The sequence below is a fragment of the Centruroides vittatus genome, unplaced genomic scaffold (genome assembly GCF_030686945.1).
Source record: "Centruroides vittatus isolate TY-2023 unplaced genomic scaffold, ASM3068694v2 contig_65, whole genome shotgun sequence".
Taxonomy (NCBI): domain Eukaryota; kingdom Metazoa; phylum Arthropoda; class Arachnida; order Scorpiones; family Buthidae; genus Centruroides; species Centruroides vittatus.
The window spans coordinates 42,568-70,267 of NW_027122403.1; the positions used below are offsets into that span (position 1 = coordinate 42,568).

General features: G+C 33.4%; 1 protein-coding gene across 1 annotated transcript; it reads left to right on the forward strand.

Annotated features, from left to right (window-relative positions):
* On the forward strand, window positions 1–26,907 carry LOC136979834 (nose resistant to fluoxetine protein 6-like). Its single transcript, XM_067275858.1, has 7 exons — window positions 1–286; window positions 14,124–14,365; window positions 14,429–14,549; window positions 18,559–18,646; window positions 25,708–25,802; window positions 26,552–26,725; window positions 26,810–26,907. Exons 1-7 carry the CDS (start codon window positions 1–3, stop codon window positions 26,905–26,907), a joined length of 1,104 nt encoding a protein of 367 aa, XP_067131959.1.
* The last annotated feature ends 793 nt before the right edge of the window (window positions 26,908–27,700 follow it).

A 27,700-nucleotide genomic window follows, 5' to 3' on the forward strand; every position in this document is an offset into this window, starting at 1 on the left:
ATGAGTCGAATAATTGTCGTCTTTGTTTTCGTCTTAGTTGATTTCACAAGTGGTGAAGATATACCCAAGTTAAATAAAAGTATAGTGTCAGATGACGTAGTAAAAGCCGATCGTATTTTAAACGATTTCTACGCTGGGTTTAATTACCTTACGAGTAATGTCGCTCGTTTTGCGCTTCCCGTCATGTTGAAAATTAATGAAGAAGTAAAAGTGTCTCGCTCGTGTGTCAGAGGTGCGATGCGTTTATTGGCAGATTTAAAGCAGAATAAAGGGTGGATTCTAAAATGTAAGTGTTTGTTGTTTTTAAATTAAAAGTGTTGTATTTAACTAATTATCAAATAAATATAATTAATCAAACAATTTTTCTCATAGTCCCTTTTGACGACTTTTATCATATATCTCCAGAAAAGAATTTAAATATTAATTCTTATATTAATTTTTCTTCTGTCTTTAAAATGCCGATGAATGTGTATACTCCTATTAATGTCTGCCAAACAGTTATAATGTGTAAATAAGCAGAAAAATATTTAATGTTAATTTTAAAGGTATAAATTTAAAATACGATGAAAAGAGAAAGTATTTAAAGCACTAGCACAGGGGTGTCAAACCCGCGGCCCAAGGCAAGTTTGAATGCGGCCCCATAAACGTGTAAACAAAACCGACAAATTTTATTTATTTATTTTTATCTATCTATTTCAAAGGCATAAACTCAAAAACGAAGTTTTACAAAGCCGTAAACCTCTCTACATATTTTATTTTTGAGTGGAAAGAACATATTTTCAAATACTTGAAAATGTGTAAATGAGGAAGGAATACTAAATAAAGCTGGAGTTGTGACTCAAAGAATTATAGACTCAAATTTGAGGAAAGGAGAGAAAGGCCTAAAGATAAAAAGTAGTGAGAAAGGTTAATTAGACCTACGGTTACGCAAATATTGACCCTTAATTTTGCAACCTTCCTCACTTCTTTATCTTTTGTCCTTTCTCTTCTTTCCCTGCATTTGGGTCTATAGTCCTTTGAGTCACAACTCCAGCTGTAATTAGCATTCCTTCCAGTGTTGCAAGATTTGTCTACTTTGCGCCAAATTTGGCTACCCTTATTTTAGTTCGACGTAAAAAATATCATTTGGCGCATTGGCTACTTTTTAGGCCACATATTATTTATAAATACAGGGTGTTTATAATTAAAGTTCCACTTTGAAATGGCCATAAAATGAAAATTACTAAACAGAATGTTATCAAACTTGGTAAGAGTGTACAGGACGTCATGGATTTTATTTCCCGCGAAAAAAATAAATAGTTCAAAAACTTACCACGAACGGGAAATGGCGCTGTCTGCAATATTATTAAACGAAATAAGACATGAAGACATCGTTGAAAATGTTTTTAATCGTTTCTAAAACGTTTACAAAGCATAATTATTATTGCCTTATTGTCCTTATTTAATTTTTTATTATATTTTGTCAACGTGGACATTAATTATTAACAGGACAGTTATACTGGAGTTAAGCATTTACGCAAGAATTGAGGAAAAAGTTCTTAAAGAAAACAGACTTACATAGGTGACTTAATAAAGAAAGTCTATTTTCTTTAAGAACTTTTTCCTCAATTCTTGCGTAAATGCTTAACTCCAGTATAACTGTCCTGTTAATAATTAATGTCCACGTTGACAAAATATAATAAAAAATTAAATAAAGACAATAAGGCAATAATAATTATGCTTTGTAAACGTTTTAGAAACGATTAAAAACATTTTCAACGATGTCTTCATGTCTTATTTCGTTTAATAATATTGCAGACAGCGCCATTTCCCGTTCGTGGTAAGTTTTTGAACTATTTATTTTTTCGCGGGAAATAAAATCCATGACGTCCTGTACACTCTTACCAAGTTTGATAACATTCTGTTTAGTAATTTTCATTTTATGGCCATTTCAAAGTGGAACTTTAATTATAAACACCCTGTATTTATAAATAATATGTGGCCTAAAAAGTAGCCAATGCGCCAAATGATATTTTTTACGTCGAACTAAAATAAGGGTAGCCAAATTTGGCGCAAAGTAGACAAATCTTGCAACACTGGAAGGAATGCTAATTACAGCTGGAGTTGTGACTCAAAGGACTATAGACCCAAATGCAGGGAAAGAAGAGAAAGGACAAAAGATAAAGAAGTGAGGAAGGTTGCAAAATTAAGGGTCAATATTTGCGTAACCGTAGGTCTAATTAACCTTTCTCACTACTTTTTATCTTTAGGCCTTTCTCTCCTTTCCTCAAATTTGAGTCTATAATCCTTTGAGTCACAACTCCAGCTTTATTTAGTATTCCTTCCTCATTTACACATTTCCAAGTGTTTGAAAATATTTTCTTTTCACTCACAATAGAATACTTATAAAGGTTCACGGCTTTGTAAAACTTCGTTTTTGAGTTTATGCAGTTGAAATAAATAAATAAAAATAAACTAGTTAAGTAACGCTGTATCAGCGTGTAGTCGGAACGAAGCCGCTTGCACCTTTATTTTCTAGATTATGAGGGGAAAAAGAAACAAAGAATCATTCGTTCTCAACAATATATTTGATTTCTATTGGATCATTTAAAGGTACAGATATAAGGTCAGAATAAGCCATTAATTAATTAATTGCTATGCCAACGTCTCCTGAAATTCTGTCTATCACTACGGGCCTTGGACTGTGCAGATTGACTCGTAGCGATCTTTATTGTAACTCTCTAAAAATACTGAGTCAGTTATTTTTTCACTCGATTCAGTGTAATATAAGTAAGACCGATAGATGTCTCTTTTTTCCCTATATCTATTTTGATTTTTGGAAGAGTTAATCCCTGTGATTTATGTATAGTCATCGAGGATGCTAAGGTAAGGGGAAACTGTCTACAAGATCGCAATATACTGCCATCGTTCGAAGAGGTGTTATGGGGGTTATTGGAAACAGATTACCATAGATAAAAGGTCCCTGATAGCTATCGAATTCCACTAAAACAATCAAAGGAAGAGCTGGAGGGCGAGAATTAGGAGCATATATAATTGTGAAAGTTCGAACCCACCGGAATTAAGCCGGTAATGATACATCCTTTTCCGCGCGTGTAGAAGGAAAAGGGATATGAGTCAAAGGGAAAAAAAATGAATCAGAAAAAACAACCGACGAAAGGTGCGGATTGGTGAAGCTGAACAACGTGACCACCTCAATAAAAGGGCGACGAGAGCGGAAAAAGGAGGTCGGTTACATAGAGTCCGTCCGATCGACCCCAGGTCGGTTACGTAGTGTCGATTAGACAGAGCGTGAGCGTCCCGAGTCCCGACGGAACCTGCCCGAACGAAAGGCATACCTTGCCGATGATACCTTGACCTAGAGGAAGGACCGACCCGGATCACGAGGTATGACCCCATTTCCTGTGAACTCTCCCTCCGCGAATCCGAACTCAGGCGACAGACGCTCGCCGTTTTTGTAATTGTCATGTTATCACAAAGCACTCAGCAAAATATATATATTTCCTACACTTAACACCTTATTCTTGCCGAGAAAATATAAATTTAAATTTATTTAAAACAAACAAACGTTTTCAGCCTGATTCACAGGCCATCTTCAGGTTTAGAATACATTTGAATTAAAAATTCTACCATTGGAGCACAAAAATTCAAATTCAAAATTAATAAGATACATTTAAACAAAACAGTTATAACTATTGGTTAGAGCCCTTATTAAAGTTCCTAACCATGAACTTCCACACAGAGGGTAGACTCTCTGCGTCCCTCGCATTTAGACAGCCTTCTTGTAATCCGCAACTTTTCTGCCGTCAATGCCAAAGATGGAGAAGATAAAGGGTTCATGATGGTCGCCTCATTCCATTTAACTATAGCTCCTGGCGCTTGCGCCATTTGGGACAAAATTGTTGCATTAGACCTCTTTCTGATGTTATAACTATGCTCCTTGATTCTAAGCCCTAAACTTCTAGTGGTTACTCCAATGTAGTCTTTTTTAACGCCCAATTGCATGTTCTCATACGGAATTTTATAAACTCCTGCTTTCTCTTCTGATTTTATACCATCCTTATCATTCCTGAGGATTTTGTATAAATTAGGCGCCCTTTTTAAAAGCATTCTCGAACCTTTTTTGTGTGCAATCTCCTTCATGACTGCATTCATACTTTCATTATACGTAAATTTTACGCTTCTATTGGGAGCATTTTTAAAAAACCTTTTTTCGATGTTGGCTTCATATTTCTTAATTATTCCCAGAATCGTACTTTTTTGGTAACCTAGGGCCTTGGCTACGTCTATTATTCTATTTATTTCTTTCCTCCTGTCTTGTACTCTTTCACAATACAAAAATGCTCTTCTTATTAAAGCTCTGAAAGCCGCAATTTTATATTTATACGGATCCTTGGATTGGGAGGGAATATACAAAGGGCTGTGTGATGGTTTAATAAAAACGTTAGTGGACAGGTGGCCTTTTTTGAATGTAATATCAATGTCGAGAAAATGCAGATTCAAGGAACTCTTCTGTTCCAATCTTAAAGTAAGGCCATCACTGTTATCGTTGATGTTATCCAAAAAATCCTTGATTCTGCTGTTATTTCTCCATAATATAAATAAGTCATCAACGTATCTGCTAAAATACATGATATCATCCTTAAAAACATGAAAAACTCTTCTTTCCAGCCTTCGAACCACCAATTCACATAGGATCCCTGAAAGCGGGCTTTCCATAGGGACCCCTCTTCTCTGTCTGTAGACCTGCCCATTAAAAGTGAAGCAAGATTCACGGCAGACCAAACTAGCCAAACTCTCTACTTCTTCAGTATAATTAAGCAATTCTGAGTTATTACAGTATAAGAAGTCCAATAGCGCCTCCTCACACGATTCTATCCTAACCGACGGATACATGCTCTCATAGTCGAAAACAGTTGCAACTTCATCCTCCATTAATACTATATTCTGCAGATCTTTAACCACTTTTATAGGATCCCGTGCCACTAGAGTATCTGTGCCTAGCTGCGAGGATAAATACTCATGCAACTTCTTCTCTAACACAAACGTGGGACCTCTGCATTTCTCTACCACAGGTCTTATTTCTTTACCGGTTTTATGCACCTTAGCGAAAGCAAATAACCTAGGTGTTCCAGGCCTAGGGTTCCTACACTTCCTGAGAAAAGGCAAAGCCTTGGAAAGTTTAGAGACCTCTAGTTTTCTGACCTTCCTATCCAAGCTTCCAATAAAATTGCTGTTGATCTTTTCACATTCTGTCTTTTCGATATAATCCATTAGTGCTTCGTTATACGTACTCCTTTTCATGATGACCAGTTGCTTACTTTTATCCGCCCTAGTCAATACCAATTCATTCTGCCTTAACCAATTCTTAGTGAGCCGGATATCACTACTTCCAATATCTTGCTTTCGGTCCTTCTGCCTGTTGTTAAGGACTGCTTTCCATCTGAAGTATTCTTTTTCTAAATCGTCTAGTCCAACAATGCCCCTTTCAATTTCCTGTACTGAGGTTTCCCAATTCATAGCCTCCATTGGAACAAAATTTGGGCCTTTTTCTAGGAGCTTCTAATGAACATTCCTGGTACTTCTATTCCGCACATGGGACCAAATAGAAGTACCAGGAAGGATCAAGAAGCTCCTAGAAAAAGGCCCAAATTTTGTTCCAATGGAGGCTATGAATTGGGAAACCTCAGTACAGGAAATTGAAAGGGGCATTGTTGGACTAGACGATTTAGAAAAAGAGTACTTCAGATGGAAAGCAGTCCTTAACAACAGGCAGAGGGACCGAAAGCAAGATATTGGAAGTAGTGATATCCGGCTCACTAAGAATTGGTTAAGGCAGAATGAATTGGTGTTGACTAGGGCGGATAAAAGTAAGCAACTGGTCATCATGAAAAGGAGTACATATAACGAAGCACTAATGGATTATATCGAAAAGACAGAATGTGAAAAGATCAACAGCAATTTTATTGGAAGCTTGGATAGGAAGGTCAGAAAACTAGAGGTCTCTAAACTTTCCAAGGCTTTGCCTTTTCTCAGGAAGTGTAGGAACCCTAGGCCTGGAACACCTAGGTTATTTGCTTTCGCTAAGGTGCATAAAACCGGTAAAGAAATAAGACCTGTGGTAGAGAAATGCAGAGGTCCCACGTTTGTGTTAGAGAAGAAGTTGCATGAGTATTTATCCTCGCAGCTAGGCACAGATACTCTAGTGGCACGGGATCCTATAAAAGTGGTTAAAGATCTGCAGAATATAGCATTAATGGAGGATGAAGTTGCAACTGTTTTCGACTATGAGAGCATGTATCCGTCGGTTAGGATAGAATCGTGTGAGGAGGCGCTATTGGACTTCTTATACTGTAATAACTCAGAATTGCTTAATTATACTGAAGAAGTAGAGAGTTTGGCTAGTTTGGTCTGCCGTGAATCTTGCTTCACTTTTAATGGGCAGGTCTACAGACAGAGAAGAGGGGTCCCTATGGGAAGCCCGCTTTCAGGGATCCTATGTGAATTGGTGGTTCGAAGGCTGGAAAGAAGAGTTTTTCATGTTTTTAAGGATGATATCATGTATTTTAGCAGATACGTTGATGACTTATTTATATTATGGAGAAATAACAGCAGAATCAAGGATTTTTTGGATAACATCAACGATAACAGTGATGGCCTTACTTTAAGATTGGAACAGAAGAGTTCCTTGAATCTGCATTTTCTCGACATTGATATTACATTCAAAAAAGGCCACCTGTCCACTAACGTTTTTATTAAACCATCACACAGCCCTTTGTATATTCCCTCCCAATCCAAGGATCCGTATAAATATAAAATTGCGGCTTTCAGAGCTTTAATAAGAAGAGCATTTTTGTATTGTGAAAGAGTACAAGACAGGAGGAAAGAAATAAATAGAATAATAGACGTAGCCAAGGCCCTAGGTTACCAAAAAAGTACGATTCTGGGAATAATTAAGAAATATGAAGCCAACATCAAAAAAAGGTTTTTTAAAAATGCTCCCAATAGAAGCGTAAAATTTACGTATAATGAAAGTATGAATGCAGTCATGAAGGAGATTGCACACAAAAAAGGTTCGAGAATGCTTTTAAAAAGGGCGCCTAATTTATACAAAATCCTCAGGAATGATAAGGATGGTATAAAATCAGAAGAGAAAGCAGGAGTTTATAAAATTCCATATGAGAACATGCAATTGGGCGTTAAAAAAGACTACATTGGAGTAACCACTAGAAGTTTAGGGCTTAGAATCAAGGAGCATAGTTATAACATCAGAAAGAGGTCTAATGCAACAATTTTGTCCCAAATGGCGCAAGCGCCAGGAGCTATAGTTAAATGGAATGAGGCGACCATCATGAACCCTTTATCTTCTCCATCTTTGGCATTGACGGCAGAAAAGTTGCGGATTACAAGAAGGCTGTCTAAATGCGAGGGACGCAGAGAGTCTACCCTCTGTGTGGAAGTTCATGGTTAGGAACTTTAATAAGGGCTCTAACCAATAGTTATAACTGTTTTGTTTAAATGTATCTTATTAATTTTGAATTTGAATTTTTGTGCTCCAATGGTAGAATTTTTAATTCAAATGTATTCTAAACCTGAAGATGGCCTGTGAATCAGGCTGAAAACGTTTGTTTGTTTTAAATAAATTTAAATTTATATTTTCTCGGCAAGAATAAGGTGTTAAGTGTATGAATATTGTCATGTTAGCTTTAAATAAATCATTGTTGTTATTATCCGTTGTAGTGTCCTTTATTCGAATATTATCATCTGCCGCCTACCGTCGACCCCCATTCACTTCCTCCACTCGCATAAAACGCGGAACGCGTAACTCATCCGAACCGCCATCTTGACGTGGGCAGGTCTCACGAACCTGTTAGCCGACAAAAAGGAGGAACGAGACTTTGGCCGCCTCCCGGCACCCACATAATGTAGCGTGTGAGATCCCGGGGAAGTAAGAGTTTGTCGTACCTCTTTTTCCGGCGACTCACGTGTCAAGGATGGCTGTTACGTCGACGGCGCGTTACGCGTTACGCGAGTGGAGAAGGAGGAAGGATGGGGTCGACGATAAGGCGAAGCCGACAGTCAAGAAAGACACCATTTTATAACAAAACAAGATTTATTAAAAACGAAACGAACAAAACTACACTTCTACCCTCATATACAAAAAGGGGCCGGAGAGAGAGAGTTTACAAATATTTGTTCATACCTCTATAAATAGCGTAATAGTCGGAGTCCAGCGAAGGTCCCTTAGGTAAATATTCACTTCGAAGTGATAGAAATCTTCGAGATGACGGAGAGTCAAATTAATGGTCACTGGCACGTAGAACCTTAGAAAACTCGAGGCGGGTCAGTGGCACTTAGCAACGTAGAGACTTCGGGCTCGGTCGACGGCGCAGTGCGATTCGTATTAGAGAGACGATCGGAGAGCCCTTTAGGGGGGGAAGGAAGCGTCTTTTATAAGTTTTTGATGGGAAAACCTGTCACGTGATCGAAAACGAATCGCTATTAGGGCCATAGGTGTTCCCGGGATATTAAATAAACGACTAGTTCGGACGCTAATTATAAACCATCGTGCAAGATGATCTACCTGCTCCGAAGGAATAACGGTTTGTTGACAGTTAGGGGACAATCGTTGCCATTCGAGGGTCAACAATTTCCTGGGTATGGAATGTTGTTGATTAAGTCGTTTATAACTGGAGTGAAATAATTTAGAAATTTTAGGTTATTAACTTCCAGATTTCACATAGCGTATAGTTTCTAGTGAACCATTGACGAGACCTCCTTGCACCCATAAGTTGATTTTCAGCATGATTCTGGCATTAACTGAGAGATTCACATACTTCGAGAGACCAAGAGCTGAGTCATCTTTGGACGAAGGCGGGACAATATCTGGAGTGTTTTCAGATGCTATATAACCAAGAGGGCATCCAGTTGACTGCAAGTAGTTTTATTATGTTACCTCCTAAGCCATGGAGGCCTTGCCTTGTGTACACACGCACCTGCATTAATTTGTTTTGTTTTATTTTATTATGTTATCTCCTAAGCCATGGAGGGCTTTGTCTGTTTTCCCCCAAAGGGGCTGTTCATACGTGTTTTGTGTGTTGAGCACCAAGGCAAGTTAGCCGTTATGGGGCTCCTAATGCCTCAAGTTGTAGATGCAGTCATTCTGTTCACAACTATATGTTTGTAATTTGTATTCATTGATGTTATACAATTGACTCTCGGGTGGCACATTGTAGTCTCATATTTCACACTTTCCTGTCATTCTTTTCTTTTCTTCATTCTTCTAACTTCTATAACTCTTCATATTTCTCTTTCCAAGGCTATACCTATTGGTGGAGGCCTTCTAATCCTTTGGTAAAAATGCAAGTAATTTTCGTTGCTTTGTTTAACTTGCTCGTTTGTTGGATATAGCTCTACTGCCGTTTGAAACTGATCAAGTTCATCTCTGGATAAACAGGCTCCATTTCTTGTCTTCAGTGTTCAGATCTGTATCAGAGATATCACCCGAAGCTAGATGTTGTAAGACATCTGTGAAGGAACTATCTGCGCTATTTTGTCTATGAGAATTACTAAGGTACAATGAACTTCACAAAAGAATCAAATGCGAATGTAATGTAATGTCCCAACAGGGTCTCTACCTTGTTGGGACATTACATTGTAAAAACACTCGAGGAGAGAGGAGTATTTTTAACAGGAGGAAGCTGACGAAAATCACCAAACAAATAGATAAAGAATCCACCAAACGGCTCATCTTTCTCTGGGTTTATCTCTCTCAATCTTCTCTCGATCATGTAAAGCATTCTTGCACCAATCATTGACATTTCATCGATGATGATGAATTTGAGCGACTTCATCTCAATCTAGAATCTCTGTACAGCTTCTTCACTTAGAGATCGAAATTTCGTACTAACGATAGGAAGACGAAGGAGGGAATGGATCGCAAGGCCATCAATCAGTGCTGCTCTATGTTATAGAATAATAAGTTAAAAAAGAAAACTTTTTTAACTTATTATTCTATAAAGATTCTTTACATTTGTTGTGTATCTAGTTAACGATAACATTTACCTTTCAAAATTTACCGTTTTAAATGCTTGTCATATTTTCCGACCACTAGATGACGCTTCTAAACGTGCGTGCAGGAAGCGACTAACACTTGACTTCGTGCGTTCCTTGTCAACATTATAACTCTAGAATGAGTTGTCCGATCTTGATGAAATTTTCTTGGACGACTCATCATCACTCAAGGATGAACGGATTAAAATTTCAACTTTCAAAACTGATCCGTTTTTGTAGAACTGGAGATAGGGGTTTTTCTTCAGTATGGATCATTTTTGAGAGTTGAAATTTTAATCAGTTCATCCTTGAGTGATGATGAGTCGTCCTAGAAAATTTCATCAAGATCGGACAACTCATTCCAGAGTTATTTTGTTGACAAGGAATGCACGAAGTCAAGTATTAGTCGTCACTACGTTCCGACAATAAATTTAATCTTGTCGGTTTTGTTTACACACTTATTGGGCCGCATTCAAACTTGCCTTGGGCCACGGGTTGGACACCCCTGCCCTAGAACATTATTGTTAAAGTGGTTATTAACAAGTAAAAGGAAAAGAGGAAAATGTCACATTAAATAGACAACCAGGAGTTTTTAAGACATTGTATCTTAAAATGGAATATGTTTTCGGTGCTTTTGAAAAATTAAAAAGTTTAGATATTATTTTAGTTCCAAACCATACAAGAACCATAGCACAAATGATTAACAGTAAATATAAAAAAAATAAACATAATGATTTTGGAAAAGATAATGTAGTTCATTCATTGTATTGTAGTTGTTCACATATAAAAACATACATTGGTGAAACCGGAAGAAAATTAAAGACAAGAATTAAAGAACATATATATGCCATCAAAACACAATTTAATATTATTATTAGTGGCATAACATTGCAATATCGAAGGTTGTGAAATTTTAAAATAAAAAATAGTAAAAAATAGTGTCAAGAGTATTCTGACAGAAAATAATCAATTAATATGAAGACTACAGGAACACATAGAAATTCTTAAAGTACAGGAATTAATAACAACGTGGGACTGAAGCTACATGTGGGGTGGAATGACATCGTTTTTACATAATCTTGAAACAGATGCTGAACAGTGTGGGAGTAAAGTCACATCACATTGTAAAATGAATTGCAAACAAGGCTTCACACAGTCTTATGGATTTGGTGTATTTATTTTGTTTAAGGTCTGAACACCAATTATTTTAATAATAGTAAGTTCATTGTTAGTTTCCCTCCTTTTTGGTTTTTAATTTAATACTTAACAATATTTTATTATTAACAGTGGACAGCCCATCAGAATTCAGAAAATGTAGGAGAAAATTAAGACAATACAAAATAAAGAAAAAATATATTTCTCTTACAGACAATACATATAAAATGTGTCTTTTATCCAGACGTCCTTTCTCACGCAGTTGAGGGATAAAACAATTCACGGCGGAGACAATTCCACGGGGATAAGACAATTCCACGGCATAAAAAAAAAATAAGACAATTACTGGTCCCAAATAATGTGATATATCACATTATTACATAAAAAAAATTATGCTCGATAGTATTTAGTTCTTTTGTATATAGGTTGTATTAAATATTGTAAATACAGTGCACTGTATATATCAAAAATTCCTTTCTATTGGTTAACTATTGGTGTTATAATTATATGTGTGCTAAGTTTGGTACTATGTGTTTGTAAGCTGATGATGGGTCCTTGAACCCGAAATGCATCCTTTCTTAATTTGAAGGTGATTATAAAAGACTTTTTTTTTTTTTTTTTTTTTTTTTGTAGAAGATCTGGTCTATTTTTTGATCGGCCTTGGTGTGACAAGCCCTCCAAATTGTTAAAATCCTACTTATTATGCTATCTAACTCTATCTAAACACTGTAACTAAGCAGTTAAATTTTAACAGCAAACAAGGAAATATTTATTGTGACATCGTCACAATGCCTGGCTGCAATTTTTAATTATATTTTAAATTTTTATAATTTAAAATATATGATCTCTACCTGAAATTAGTTCTCTTGCCCCTGTAAGGCTACGGTTACTATGGATGCGAATTCTGACGAAATCTTGTTCTGACGAGTTCTGACGAGTTCGTCCGAACAAACAAATACCTGTTTTCCAATGAGAGTGTTTAATTTGGCAGCGAAGGGTATGTCAGAACACGCACGATGTAGTCAGAGCCATTCGAGCGTTCAAACGAGTTTGATTTGTTCGTGCGTTTGACGTTGAATGTCGAGCGTTTTGGTTTTTCCAACATGGATATTGATAAATTGATTAGTCTTGTGTTCGAGAATAGGTATTTGTGAGACATGATGTTGTTGGTCTCATTCTGAAATACTCGGAAAACTTTTGCGGGTTGTCCCACAAATCTTGATATAACATTTGAAACTCTCCCTTATCGTCTTTTGTGGAAAATAAGTGGTTAATATGCTCTGTTTTCCCACCACCTATCAACAATAGAACGGACTTTCAAAAAAATAAAACTCATTGAGGTCGTCCATTTTGCTGGGAGACAGAAACGTACTGACAATCAGAATACGCGCACAGTGTAAACACCTTGTTCTGACGAAGATTTCGGACGTACTCGTCAGAACAAGATTTCGTCAGAATTCGCATCCATAGTAACCGTAGCCTAAATCATACTAATCAGAGTCATGCCGGTCATCTATCTAATTTCTTTGAGGGAAAAATTGTGCACGCATTGGTAAGTATACACGTGTATAAAAGCAGTTATTACATTCAACTTCCTTCCTTGTACCATTTGATTTTTTTCCAGATATTTATTTACAAAAGTAAATGGAGGCTTGGACTCTTTGTGCCATGCTTTTTTATGCTGTCGGAAGGACGTAGCAAAAGCTTTTTATATTTTTTTGAAAAATGGTCATTATCATGTGCTAAAATTATTCTGAAAAATCTTATTAGAATTTATCAAGGGAAGTTCCACTTTAAATTATCACTATAACGAGAAATAAAATATCGATAGAATATATATAATGGCAACTAATTATGCATTTCTCTTACATACTATGTTTGAAAATAGAATATGTGAAAATAAATCAATAATTACACTTTGAAAATTAACGGAAAACAAACACATTGTTTACCATACGTTCATTATATTTGAAGCAGGGAGCACTTAGAACATATATCTACAAAAATAGATAAGAGTAATAGATATAGTAATAGTAATAGATAATCGTATGTTATATCTCGAGTAGTGTAGGACTTAATGAAGATTATAGTCGTTATTTGCATTCACCGTTTTTTTTTTATAAAACTCATTCCTTCCCTCAAATTTAAGCTTTTTTCAATTTTATAATAATTAAAAATGTAAAATATTATACTAAATGGCGCCAGTGCAGTTTAAATGTTACGGGAAGTGAAACAACTCGTTGCTGGATATTTCCCTCAAGTTGTTTTCTAATGTTTTCTAATTTTACGATATCGTTTTGCACAGAATTTTCTATATTAGAGTTTCACTTTTTGTATTTTTCAATTTTCTATTTTGTGAAAAGTTTCAGTTAATTCTAAGAAATTATTCTTTTAGAATTTATTCATCTTTAGCACTGATTAATTACTAAAATCTTTATATTATAAAATTTCACTTTTTACATAATTTGTTTTTTTATTTTTTAAATATATATTAAATATTAATAGCGAGGTTGGGGCCGAAGTTTTAAACGCGAAAACGTGTACGTCGGACGTTCAGCGCCGCTTTCCTATAAGCCTAGAAGTTTGGCAATGGAGTTTGGAATGTCGAGCATGATTCCACTGACTTTCCAAACACCATTGTCAAACCTCTAGGCTTACACGAAAGCGGCGCTGAACGTCCGACGTACACGTTTTCGAGTTTAAAACTTCGGCCACAACTTTGCTATTATCTCTAAGAATGTATTTTCTGAGGGGGAGGATATTGTTTAATTTCATGTACAAAGAATTAACATAATATGATATTATTGTGTTTCTACAGCATAAAATATTACTGTTTTGAAAATAACATTATATGGATTCATAAACAATATTAATGAGTATAAATTTTAGTATTAATAATTTTAATACAAATTTTTCAGTGTTGGATTCTACAGGAAAACCATCGGGAATATTCAGTGGAAAGACGTGGTTACACGGTGATTATGATCAGTGCATAAATATAGAAGTTAAAGACGATAAAATAATAAAAACCAATAGAAGAATGAACACATTTTATGGGAAATTCTGTTCAGTAAATTTCGGGTTTAATTCATATAAATTTAGAGATGCATTAGAAGATATTCCAAGAAATAAAATGTATAAAATTCTCAAAGATAGTTTGGTAAGTATTGACGTCACATTGTGAAATTATACAGGCCAGTTTACATATTTTCCTACATTGCAGCAACCGTTTCCAGTCAGTAAATTTATAGAAATGTTTAGTTATATGAAAGTAGCGTTTCGTGTGGATATTTGTATACCGAGTACATGTAATCGAGAAGATGTAGAAAATATTCTACAATGGGGTAAGTTAATGATAACAATATTATATTAGACATTATTAAGATACCTTATTTTATGTAATTTTGTTATTTGTATGATATTCTTGCTCGTATTTTACGAATATTATAAATAGTTATTTGTAAAGTTGTAAATTTAAAACATAATATACAAATTACAAGCAAAATATACAAATTTATATTTTGTATATTACTCTAGAGCAGGGGTGGCCAACTTTTGTATACATAAGATCTACTTTTTATCTTAAAAATGCGTCGCGATCGACTTGTTGTCATAGGCATAGTGTAAGTGGGGAGGGGGAGGTGTGAAATACATACTATGTTTATACACTGTGTTTCAGTACGTGGTGCACTGCTTATGAGTCGAGTCATAACTGCATGCATACTGTTGCGTTCGGTTACAAATATAATACATTAAGTCAAGACATCGCGAGCGATCGACCAAAATTGGCTTGGCGATCGACCGGTCGATCGCGATCGACTTGTTGGCCACCCCTGCTCTAGAGCAGCGATTCTCAACCTTCTTAGCTCCGCGACTCCCCAAATAGTAAATATAAATAAAATTAATATTTCCCGACCCCCATCCAAAGAATAATAACAGTAAGCCTTACTATTACTAATTGAATTTTGACTGTAATTATAAATGTAAATTTTTAAAAATATTATATAATCGCATTGCCGCTGCTAAATTACCAGTTGAGATTCACGACCATCTCATCGAAATGTCTGCCGACAAAACGCTACAATTGCAATTTACATCTGAAGATTTAAATACGTTTTGGCTTGCTCGTCGATATGAATATGGAAATTAGTCACAGAAGCATTGAAAATATTAATCCCTTTCGCCACGTCTTATCTCTGTGAAAAGGGTTTTTCGTCTATGGTTGCGCTGAAAACTAAATACAGGAATTGTCTTTTATCACTCGAAAACGATTTGCTTTTGTGTGTTTCTAACGTACATACACGTATGGAAAAAATTTTAAATGAAAAACAAATGCAACCATCACATTAACCATCACATTTCTTTACATGTGTACTTATTGTAAGTAAAATGTTTATAAGTTTATAATAAATGATTTTTTCTCATAAAATGATTTCATTATTGTTTCGCGACTCCCGTTTCATATCACCGCGACCCACAGGTTGAGAAACGCTGCTCTAGAGTCTAAAACATTGTTACTGACACATTGAATACAGTTTATTGATACAAATGCCGATGCAAATAAAATGAGAAAATGTACAATGCTTGAAATTTAATTTTTTCTAAGCTCTTTGCTATATTAGTTATTTTCAGCTGCAGACGAAGCATTACTTTCATTTTATTCTAAACGTTTGTCGTGCTCCAAAGCTAAAGTAAAATATTTTAGTTTATAAAAAATGCATTCAAAGTGTTAATTTTCAATGTTTATAAAACATTTACAAGTTTAATTTATTCTTAAACATAAAATATAGAAACAAATGCATTTATTCGATATTTCAAAACAAAGTACAAACATTAATAATATAATCATCTTCAGAAAAATTATACCTTACCATTAAGGTTTCTTTGTATATTTTAAATGAGCACTTACAATCCTTTGTGCGGCATTAAAATTAAAATATTGCAAAGAAATTGATGAAAGATAACACTGGAGAGGACAACATACAAATCAAATATAATGTATACAACAGCCGCAGAATATTTGTATAATACCAAAAATTAAGTAACGTGTATCAAATTAAGTAACAATGGAATTCTATATACGGTATTTATAATAATATATGTACGTAACTTTATGGCCGATGCGATAAATGCCTGTCTGTTGCTTTTTAGAAGTTGAGGGCGATTTAAGGTGAAGCAAGATAAACTGAAACATTTTGATATGCGTTTTCTTTCTTTCGAATGCTTCTGGCCTCGTCCATCATCAATCAGATTGTAAGTCGGAATGAAGTCGTGACGGGTCTGGAAAGATTAATGCTTACAGGACGAAATACTTCTAAATTACAAAAGTATCATTGTGTTATATGTATTGGGATTCTCTAATTTTCGCATTGTTCTTTTAAATATTAACATAAACTGTAAGGCCGCGTAGTAAGGTTCTTTTAAATATTAACATAAACTCTAAGGCTCCACTAGCGTAAAAACGGGCGTAAAACCACTCGCCGTAAAAGCTTTTAATCACGTGACCTATTTGCGTTTGCGCTCGAATTGAGGTGGAGGTTTTTTACGGCGACGGTGCTGCCTCAAGTGTCAAACGTAAATACTTCTTCGCACGTGAATTGGTGAAAACGATGCAATACAAAAATACTCCATATCATACTGAATTAATTTATTGCTTGATACATTTCTGACAACACACACAAATATAATAAAATTTAATTTTAGAACAGAATAATTTAGTATATAAATTTAACTGTAATTGTGTAATTCTAGTGACATACTTGTATATAGGTAAACAAAAAGAAAATTAAAAACTTGTAAAGTGAACACATGGGGTATAACCATAATTAAATATAATCATCATAATTCAGCAGTTGTAAAACACTAAAACTTAAATGATTGTAAAATAATAAAAGGAATTCATATAGAAAAAATAATTAAAAGAAAAAAAAACAATAAAAAGGAAGTATGAATATTTGGAACTAATTAAATTAAATAAAAAGAATATATGACTGTTCGAGCACAGTATTGCAAAAAACTTATACTGTATAAATATTTGAATCATATTAGTTGTCCAGATTATGATAGTTAAGAAGAAAAAGCATTAATGGATTTCTAATAAATTAAAGTTAGGATTGTATGTTCTCATGAAAAAAATGTGTTCATTGTTTAAGTGAATGAGAGTTTGTTTTGAATAATGAATTATTATATTAAAATAAAATCAATTAAAAACTTTTTGGAAACGATATCAATAAAAAAGAGAATTGTCACAAGAAGAAAAAATGTAATAAAGTAGTAGAAAAAAAATATTTCAACATTTTATAATTAATTTTTTAAGAACTGTATACTTTATATTATTATTTAAATAGATAATATAGAAATATTGTTAATATTAATAACAATTCACAACTGAAGAGGGATTGATAATCAAATAGAGCAGTCTAAAATGCATATTGGATACTAATTAAATGAATTAAAATTTGTAATAATATAAAGAAAAAAAAGAATTATATGAAACGTCCAGCGTGATTAAATCCAAATTCTTATAATAAAATTCTCCCATTTAACGTAAGTAAAAACTTGTGTATGTACAATATAAAATTGTATATGTGATACATCTTTAAAAAGACAATGATTATATTCTACGATTTTTTACTATAATTACAAATATAGTAAAAATAATATCTTTAATATCATGTTATTAAGATACTATAGTTAGCATGGTAAGCTTAGCTTTATTTAATATGTACTCACCTAAATTGTAGGACTTTCCTATGGCCGTCCATATCGCATGTTTTAGGCGTACATTCTTATAATCAGGATGCCTCTTGTCATATAAACATGGATATTTACGAATATTTTCAATAAATTTTTCCAAATCAATTCGTGGTCTTTTCGAAGTAGCCATGATAGAACGTACCCAAAAGCTCGTTTCCCGAAATTTTCGCACGATGTCATGATGACGTGGTTCCACTAACTTCTGATTGGTTTAAGGTACCGTTTTACGGCCGTATTCTCATCGAAAGTTGAACACTGCTCAACACGCTTTTACGTTAGTTTTACGACCTGCTTAGGCGTAAAAATATCATTGGTCACGTGATTAAAAGTCTCTAATTTTCGCAGTGTTTTTAACTGTTAGCGAGTGGAGGCGTCAAATATTTAAAAATAGTATTTTATTAAATGATGGTACGCTAAATGAGATAACTATTTCAAGCTAATTAAGTATTTTTCAATATTAATTATTCTCATAAATTTATACACGATATTGTAGTATTTTAGTATTTATCAAATGCAAAATCCCATTCTGGTTTTTTTCCAGATAGAAATTATTGTCATTTGATTTCTTTTATAATTTATGATTATCGATGTGTTTAGCATTTAGAGATCCTTACAGAGCAAAAGTAAATTTCTGCAAAGTAAAGAACCAAAAGATTACACTTTCTACAATTCAAATAATTTGCATGTAAGATACTTATAATGTTTTTCTTATTATCACTAAGTAGAAAATAAAACGTTTGATATATACTGTATTTGAAATACACTTATTATATATATATATTTAAATAAATATTTCAATACTCTTTAAATGTGTAACTATATATGTCAGAATTTCTTATGAATATGTTTAATTTGAACTTTTTAAAACTGTAGTTATTATTTACCTACGATTACTTCATTCTTAAAATTGACGAACAAAATACAATGGTTAAAGTAAAAAATCTAAAAAATTCTTAGTAAATTTCTTAAAATTAACGAGTTAAAATTACTCTTTTTTATCCGACTTCGAAAGAAATTAAAAACACAGAAATGGATCTAAACTTGTAGTCAATAATCACTAAACACCAACCAAATGCCGAAATTCTATCGGGCTAGTATAAGGCTAATTACTAAATAAATTACGTAAGCAATTTGACACTAGAGGGAGGCGTTATGCGCAATTTCGTATTAACACTAATAATTATAATAATCACTTCTTACTTTATTCACCCTTTTAATCACCATAGGGGATAGTGAAATACAACGGGTTTCTGTACTCGAACAATTCGGTACTCGAACCCAAATTCTGTACACAAAGTCGCTCCGTACTCGACCAAACAAATGCGACCTGTTTCAACGAATTTTCGATTATTAACATATTTTCTTTCGTCATCCATAAAACAATTATTTATGATAAACAAAAAATACAAAAATTGTGTTGATACTTCTGATCAAGATCAACAGTAAAGCCGAGATGACGACGGTTCTTTGTAAAAATTATCGTCGTCATGTCGGCTCTTTCATCTCGACCAAATTTGATTTTCCTAATGAAATATGGTAGCGCAGCATGTACACAATCTACTGAAAAGGCATGCTTTCAGGAATGATTTCCTAGGGGAAACGGGGCTTACGTTGGTGTTAGACACGAGAAGAAAATGCACGTGGCTGTCCCGTTCGTGACGAGCAAACCACTACCATTTGTTAGAAGTTATATTCACTCGCTCACTGCTGGACAGTGAGAAAATTCGAAATTTTTCTTCAAAAACAATTAAAAGGTAAATGAAAATTTTACAGAAATGATGTATATGCGGAAGTTTGTTCTAAATGGTCGATTATTCAATTCGAGGAATCTCTCTGTCGAAAAACAGTAAAAATTCGAAACTAAATTTGAAATCGATTTTTCCATCTGTTGAAGCAACAGAAAAAAAAATATTCTGATTGGTAAAATTTAGACTCTGGAGTGTTTCCGATTTCGATATTACACAATTCTATTTGAGTATGTATTAGTTTCTTCTCATTTCACGACATCTTGGACCAACAATTTTGAGATATGACAGGAATATTTCTATAAATGGGTCATTAGTTCTATAAGAAAAATTTACAAAATACATGTTTGGCATAAGCGGAATCGATTTTGTGGCTTCTGTTAGAAAGATATAGTATGGATAAGTATGTTAAAGTAAAAGACAATCAATTTCAGATTAATAAAAGAAAACAGAAATAAAAATCTGCCTGTCTAAAAAACGTGTGGTTTACCAACAAAATCCATGGCAAACATTTGAGATGTTCTACTGGAAGTGCCATTAAAAGTTAAAATGATAGATGGATATGGATAAGGAATAATCTTTTTTTTGTTATATGGGAGCATATAAAAAAATACGTGAATAATTTAAAAAAGGCTTTAATCTAGCTATTCATAAATTATTTTTTTCTAGTGGCTAGAAAACGGAATAATTACACATATCAAGATGTTTAATTGGTGATAATTGAGAATGTTCTCAAGGGCATTAATCACATAGCAAATGGCGTTTGTGCCTGATGAATATATTTCAGAAGCAAGTAGTAGGGGAAACTGGGGTTAGTTGTGACAGTTTTTACTTAAAATTTTTTTATGAAGGTTTGACTTAACATAGAAATCTGTAAGTCTGCCGACAGGTTAAGCATTCTCTTAGCTATATATTCCACATTTTTGTACTTTACTATGAATTTATTAACATTCTGAAATATTCAGTTTTCTGAAGAGTGCGACTTTGTAACAATGTACCCCTTAGTGGGGTAAGTTGTTACAGAGCCAGGGCAAGTTGTTACATTTACTTTTTCCATACCAACAAAGCAGATTAATTGAAAATGTGAAAGTAAACATGATGTAAAGTTTAAGGAATATTGAAAGTGACGTTGAAGAACATCTTGCAAATTGTCATAAAACTTGTGCAACATTGTGAGCATTAAAGCTTGTTGCCCTAGATAAACTCGTGGCGTCAGGAGTTCGAAGGGATAATTTGGGATGCCTTTTTAAAGAATCCTGAAAGCCAGTCTTCTGTAGCTCGCTTTGTTTCGTCCCAATTTTTCGGATAGATGACTTCACAGGCAACACCATATTCGTACGCAAGCATCCTTACATCAGTGGAAGATAAACCATAGTAAATTCTACTTGAATGAACAATATATTCCTCGAGTTTTGATTCTTGTCTATCTGAAAAAACTTGCCTGTGCCTAGTGTACCCAACCGAGTTGACAGATGGTGCAGAAGTATCGTTATTTTTCCCCACTCTTTTGATATAGCGTTGGATAGTCATAAAATTAATTTTATAAATATCAGCTGCTTTTTTAAGTGATAACTTCTCTTCTACATCCTTTGCTGCAGCTTCACATCTGTAGAACCTCTAGTGGTTTACCTTTTATGTGTTTGTGGCATTTTTTGAAATATAATAAAAAATACTAGCAAACAAATATATGGGGTAAGTTGTTACAATGTAACAACATGCCCCAATCGTTTTGTAACAACTTGCCCCGATCCCGCCATTTTGATTAAGTGGCGAAATACTCTTGAGCATTTCAAGATATTTATGCAATTACAACAAAATATTACACTATCGTATACTGTTAATAAGCATGTTAAACATTGGAAACCTACTATGCAATCCTGTATTCAAAAGTAGATGGGGATCACAATACAAAAAAATTACTTTTAGGTTGGAAAATGATACAAATGAAGATATCACAACTCTAACAGCTCCTCTTACCGCCAAATTTCACGTAGCGTTAGAATGACGTAAGTGTCAAATACCATGTTAATTAGCAAGTGCTACCTCTTGCGTGTGCTCAGAAAACTTAAAATAACAACTAACCCCGTGTAACAACTAACCCCGGTCTCCCCTTACACTTAGAAGTAACATACACCGAATAAACAGAACAAATTTAAAAAGTGTAAGAAAGTTTCATATATCTTGTTGGATGGAAACTTAGATGACAAGTAAGGATGTCAGGAAGCTATCTTCAAATGAAATAAAGTAATGCATATATACATATAGCATAAAATTTATAAAAAAATAAGTACATTTGGAGAAGGTCGTAACAAAGATGGAATGTTACTGATTACTAGCAGATAAGTGCGGAATTGCTCGGGTAAAAATAACGATAGCGAAGATTAAGATTATTACATTATAGCCAATCTTACCCGTTTTCACAAAATGCAAGAATTAGGTCCCACTGTTTCCAGACTAATTAGAGAATTTATAGATGGGTCTATCAATATGTTCGATTTCCCGCAAAAACTCAAGAAACCGCATCTGCGCCTGTAAATCTTGCACGTCGCTTTCTCTTAACACTTCCATTGTTAAGGAATACATTTCTTTCATCGCCACGTAGTATCCTACTAAATGTGATACACTACTAAAATTCTGTTAAAAAATAAAAAAATTGCGTCTAAAATAGTACAGTAGAAGCTGAGTTCTTTAGGTTAAGCCTTAATTCTTTCCCTTCCCCCCGCGGGAGGGATTTCGAAAAATTTCCTCTTAGTATACATTCTCGTGACGTAAACTATTAAAACGGAATCAAAAACGCAAAAATACCGCGTCTAAAATAGTATAATAGAAGCCGAGTTCTTCATGGTAAGACTCTCATGACGTACTCTACTCTAAATTTCAAGTTTCAACTCCCAACCGTTTGGACTCTGCGCTTATTATTATTATCAACCCATCTCGATTATATATTATAAAGGTAAATCTCTGTAAGAATAGCCTCTAGGATTTCTACTTAGGTGAAACTTCCAGTTTGTTTCCAGGATTTTGAGGTCTAAGAGAGCTAAGTTTGCCAGTACCTGGAGTGCGTTGGTAGGTGCTATTCTGTTAGTGCTAAAAGAGAAAGTTACAAAATACATCTTTCGAATGAGGGGAATTGTCTTTGTGGCTGTAGGTGCTTTCGAGTCAAGACGATGTTACTGGCATATTAGAAACATTATGGTATGAATAAGTTTGTTAACGTAAAACATAATTAAGTTCAGATTCATAAAAACAAAAGAAAATTAGCCTGTGTAAAAAACGTGTTGTGTTACCAAGAAAATCACTGGCAAACATTTGATATGTTGTTTCAATAAAAATGCCGTTAAAATATAAAGAAATGCATGAATATTTTAAGAAAGGCTAAAATCTAGCTTTTCATAAATTATCCCTGTTTTATCTCGGCTAGAAAATGGAAAAATTGCACTTATCAAGACGTTTAATTAATGCTAATTGAGAATGTTCGCAAAGAGAGTTAATCATATAGCAAATGGCGTTTGTGCCATCAATGAATCTTTTTCATGGCAACTACACTTAGGCGTAACAAACACCGAATAAGCAGATTAAATTAGAAGTCTGAGAAAATTTCATATATCTTGTTGGATGGAAAGTTCGATGAGAGAAACGAATGTTAGAAAGCTACCTTCATTTTAATTAAAGTAATGCATATGTTTTTTTTATAAATTTGATGCTACTAGTACATTTAAGAAAAGTCTAAACAAAAATGAAATATTATTGATAATAGGTAAAGCATCGGAAGTCGTTGAGATTCGTTTTTTGGATTAGTGATATTAAGTACTTTTGAATATGACTATTTTCGGTTATTTTAAATTACAATTTTATGTTAGGTGCGACAATTAATTTGACACATTGCTTGATACGTGTCATAAAGAGAAAATATATTGAATGGGTGATTTTAACTGAAGAATAGAAACTTTGAATGAGTTAAAGAGAAAAGATGGTGTTTTTAAAATTTCTTAATTTGTTAAGAATTTAAATTAATTTGTGTCACATTGTACTTCTCTTTTTTCCGTTGGATATAGATTTAGTATAATGTCAAAAAAATTCAAAATTGAATTTATGCTTTCGTTAAAAATTTGTTTATATTTTTTGGTTGCAAATTGAAAAAGTTGCCAATAAATTTCTACTAACGTACGCCTATCTGTCTTTCTCTCTTGTTTTAATCTCGAGAAAGCGGTTACATAGAAAATCGTCATCAGATATAAACTTAAGGTCACGATTAATTATACAGTAACTTACGATGCATAGCGAAAATTTCGTTATTTCATTGAAAAAGTTCTCCCGTGAAACGAGTTAGATAGATGATTAACATAACACTATTGCTAACAGCAAAAGTATGATGTACAGGGGCAACACACTACTAATTTTAGGTGAAGTTCATATACAGTCGAGGTCCGCATAAGTCGACACCCGGATAACTCGACACCATCGGTTAATTAGTCAGTTTTCTGTGGTCCCGGCCGACTTACATAGACATTAATGTTAAAAAAACTCCGGTTTACTCGACACCGTTTAACTCGTCACCACTCGGATAAGCCGACATACTTTTGCTGTCCCACACTCCGATAAGTCGTCACCACCCTCCTGAAAAAATGAATTCACTCCGCACATGTGGTGTGAACTCATTTTTTTCAGGAGGGGAGTCGATTTATTTATTGATATATAATTAATATATTTAATAATATAATAATATATTAATATTATCAATATATATATACATATTAATAAAAAAGCCTTAACATTTTATGTATTTTTATGTATAAAAAATAATAACAGATAAACAAAAAGAAAATATACAATCTACATCAACGTCACACCGGAATCCAATTTTGCATTTTCTCATGCCAGAGGAATTAAGAATCTTTAGACGTTACTTGCCAACAATTGACAATTGCGAAGATGATGTTTTAAAGGCGTTCGTGATCGTTGAAAAAGAAAGTCGAGACAGTTTAGTGCTCAAAACAAACAACACTAAACGAATGTTTCAGTTTTTCATGTACAGAGAAATTGTAAATGGAGGACACAATGTATTGTAAGCCTATACTACTGTATAACGCACTACTGCATTTTATTAATTGTAGTTTTGTGGTTTTTTCTCCAAACTTCGCTTTAAGTCGTCACATCGGATAACTCGACACATTTCCGCTTCCCCTTGGGGTGTCGACTTATGCGGAGTTGACTGTATTTTAAAATAGATAAATTTAAAAAGTATAATTACAAATTGCAGCGCGGCATTGTCACGATGTCACAATAAATAACTGCTCGTTACGCTTTGGTTTTATTACTATTTCAAAATTTATGTGGTATTGTAGAATTAACGGCCTATCTCTCAAGGGAAAGTATCTCCCAGGAGTACTTTCTGTGCGAAACTTGCTCCTATTTATTTGTTACATATATGAACAAACACCAGAAAATAAATGTGACAAGTTGGTTGATGATGCCCAAAACCTCAATCAATTTCTCGGGTTTTAAGTGGTTATGAAATTAGTAGTTATTAAAAATATATTTCGAAACATACCGTAGTTAAATAACTGATAAAGTTTGGAATAATTTAATACATATTTTACATTAACGATTGTGGTTAATCTTTATAAACGGTGGAATTAATAGAGATTATTTTTCCGTTTATTGATAAAATATAACTGCTCATCACTGCTAGTTTGTTGTCAACTCGTATTTGAGTAACAGGTTGGCACGGGTAAATTGTTCATGTTCTCCTTCAAGAGACCAATTTGAAATAGGAAATAGTTTTCGCAGGAGGCATCTTTGATTGGCAAAAATATCCTTGTGCTGCTGCGTTACCGAAGTTCCATCAATACTTTATATTTTAAGGAATTTTTCTAATGCAAAGTAAGAAAAGATTTTTTGAAAACTAACATTGAATATATCTTCAATTTAAAAACAATAATGTTCATTCTTAAAATAAGTTATTTATATTATTAACGAAAATTTAATTTTATATTTTTAGAATCGCAATCAGCATTTTTATCCCGTGGGTTATTATTGGAACAATTCTTGAAACTCTGTGTAAATTTAATATTATTAATGCTTCTTGCAATAAAGGTATGATCGTAGTTAGTGTAGAATTTCTTTATTATGGAAAATGTTATTGTAATCCTTACTTTCATAATATTTCACAGAATTTTTAATGGTACAAATGACATAACTTAGGTAGATAATTACGAAATTTCGGCGAGTTTCTTTAAAAAGAGCATTAACCATTGCAAAACATGTACAAAGATAATATGACTATTGTTAGATAGGCTAAACATTCACACCACATAGAGCTATTACACGACTTTTTAAGATTGTTTAATAGTGTAAATTATATACTGATTATTATTCTATACTGACAAGCCGTTAAATTCCTTGACAACAATCTCAACATTATTAACTTCAACTTATCAAGGCTGAAGACTTCTTCATGCAGAAATGTCTTCAAACTCGCAGTAATATTTTATAATATTTCACTATGTAATAATTAGGAGTTCTTCGTTTCAAATATACAATAGCTAAAATATCGTATAAAAATATCTATAACTCCTTATTAAGTTATATTAATATCTTAATTCACTTTACTTAATCGCTGATGTGTGTAATTGTTTAAGAGTAGAAAATTCGGAATTTTTGCTAAAAGACATAAATTTAATATTTTATTACTGACAAGTCCTTTGCATAATATGATTAAACGTATATTTACTATAAGAAACGCGTAATACTCTAATTCAGAAAAGTAATATTATGAACATAAAATCATTTGAAATTATATTTATTTTCAGTTTCAGAAAATGTTTGTTTTTATTTCTATTTAGGGGACTATTTACACAGTTTTGTTGCAGTTTCTTTACGTACTTCGACCCAAAAACTTTTTAGTACCGACTTCAATCAGAAGACAAGGTTCTTCTGTGGAATGAAATGTTTAGTTAACTGTTTGTCTGTATTAGTTCATATTGTGTTTTATTCTGGATTCATATATTCAATATTAGGTAAGTGAGAATAAGTTATTAAATTTGTGGATTCTTTCTAATATTAACATTAATGGCCCGAACCGCTTTAATTTTTACATTTAGTTAATGGTGAATTTGATATCGTTAACCTCTTAACAGTGGAACAGTCAGCCGTAGCACTTTCACTTAGTTGTGGAGCTAAAGCGTGGGAAATTTTTTAAGAATTTTCCCACGCGTTTTTCTCGTTTCCGTTTAGGAAAAAAAATTTTTAAACAGTTACGTCTTGTAAAGAAAAAATCGTTCTTTATTGTCACATAATTTTTTTATATATGAATTTTTTTCGCGATAATTTTTTGCTAAAAATTTTTTTTTCAAATTTATATTAAATTCTTTTTTGATTTTTTATCCGATACGATTTTTTCAAAACTTTTGAATTTATTTTCAATTTTATAAAATTTTTTAAAGTTTTAGGCATTTAAGTAATGACGATTTTTTCCAACCTGCGAATCAAATTCAAGAAAATGTAATTGACAGTTAACGAATTTCATCCACAACAATAGAAGACGTAAAGGTTGTTATGACTACAACTGGCGGCCTTTCCCCCCAGACTGAAATGTGGGTGAAGGTCGTCTCGTGTTCTACTTTCTGTAGAAGTGACGTAATCATTGTAAATAAAAGAAAATTTCAGTATATCTTTTATTTAAAATTTTAAAATTCCTTGTTCAAATTTACGCCGAAATATTAAAGCGAATTAAAATATTAGCATTTTGTAAATAAACTTACTTGACATATAATAAATTTAAATAAATTAATCTTTAAGAAACAACAAAACAATAAAAAAATGTAGAAATATTTTTATATTCATCTTCACATTTATAACATATGTTATCGTCATTGACCGATATTTAATTTTAAAAACAATTTTCATCATTGGCATGCATCAGAAATGAAAGCATAACTTCCCTAAAACACTTCACTGAGTGGGTTCGCTTCACTCTGAAAAAGCTGACAGTT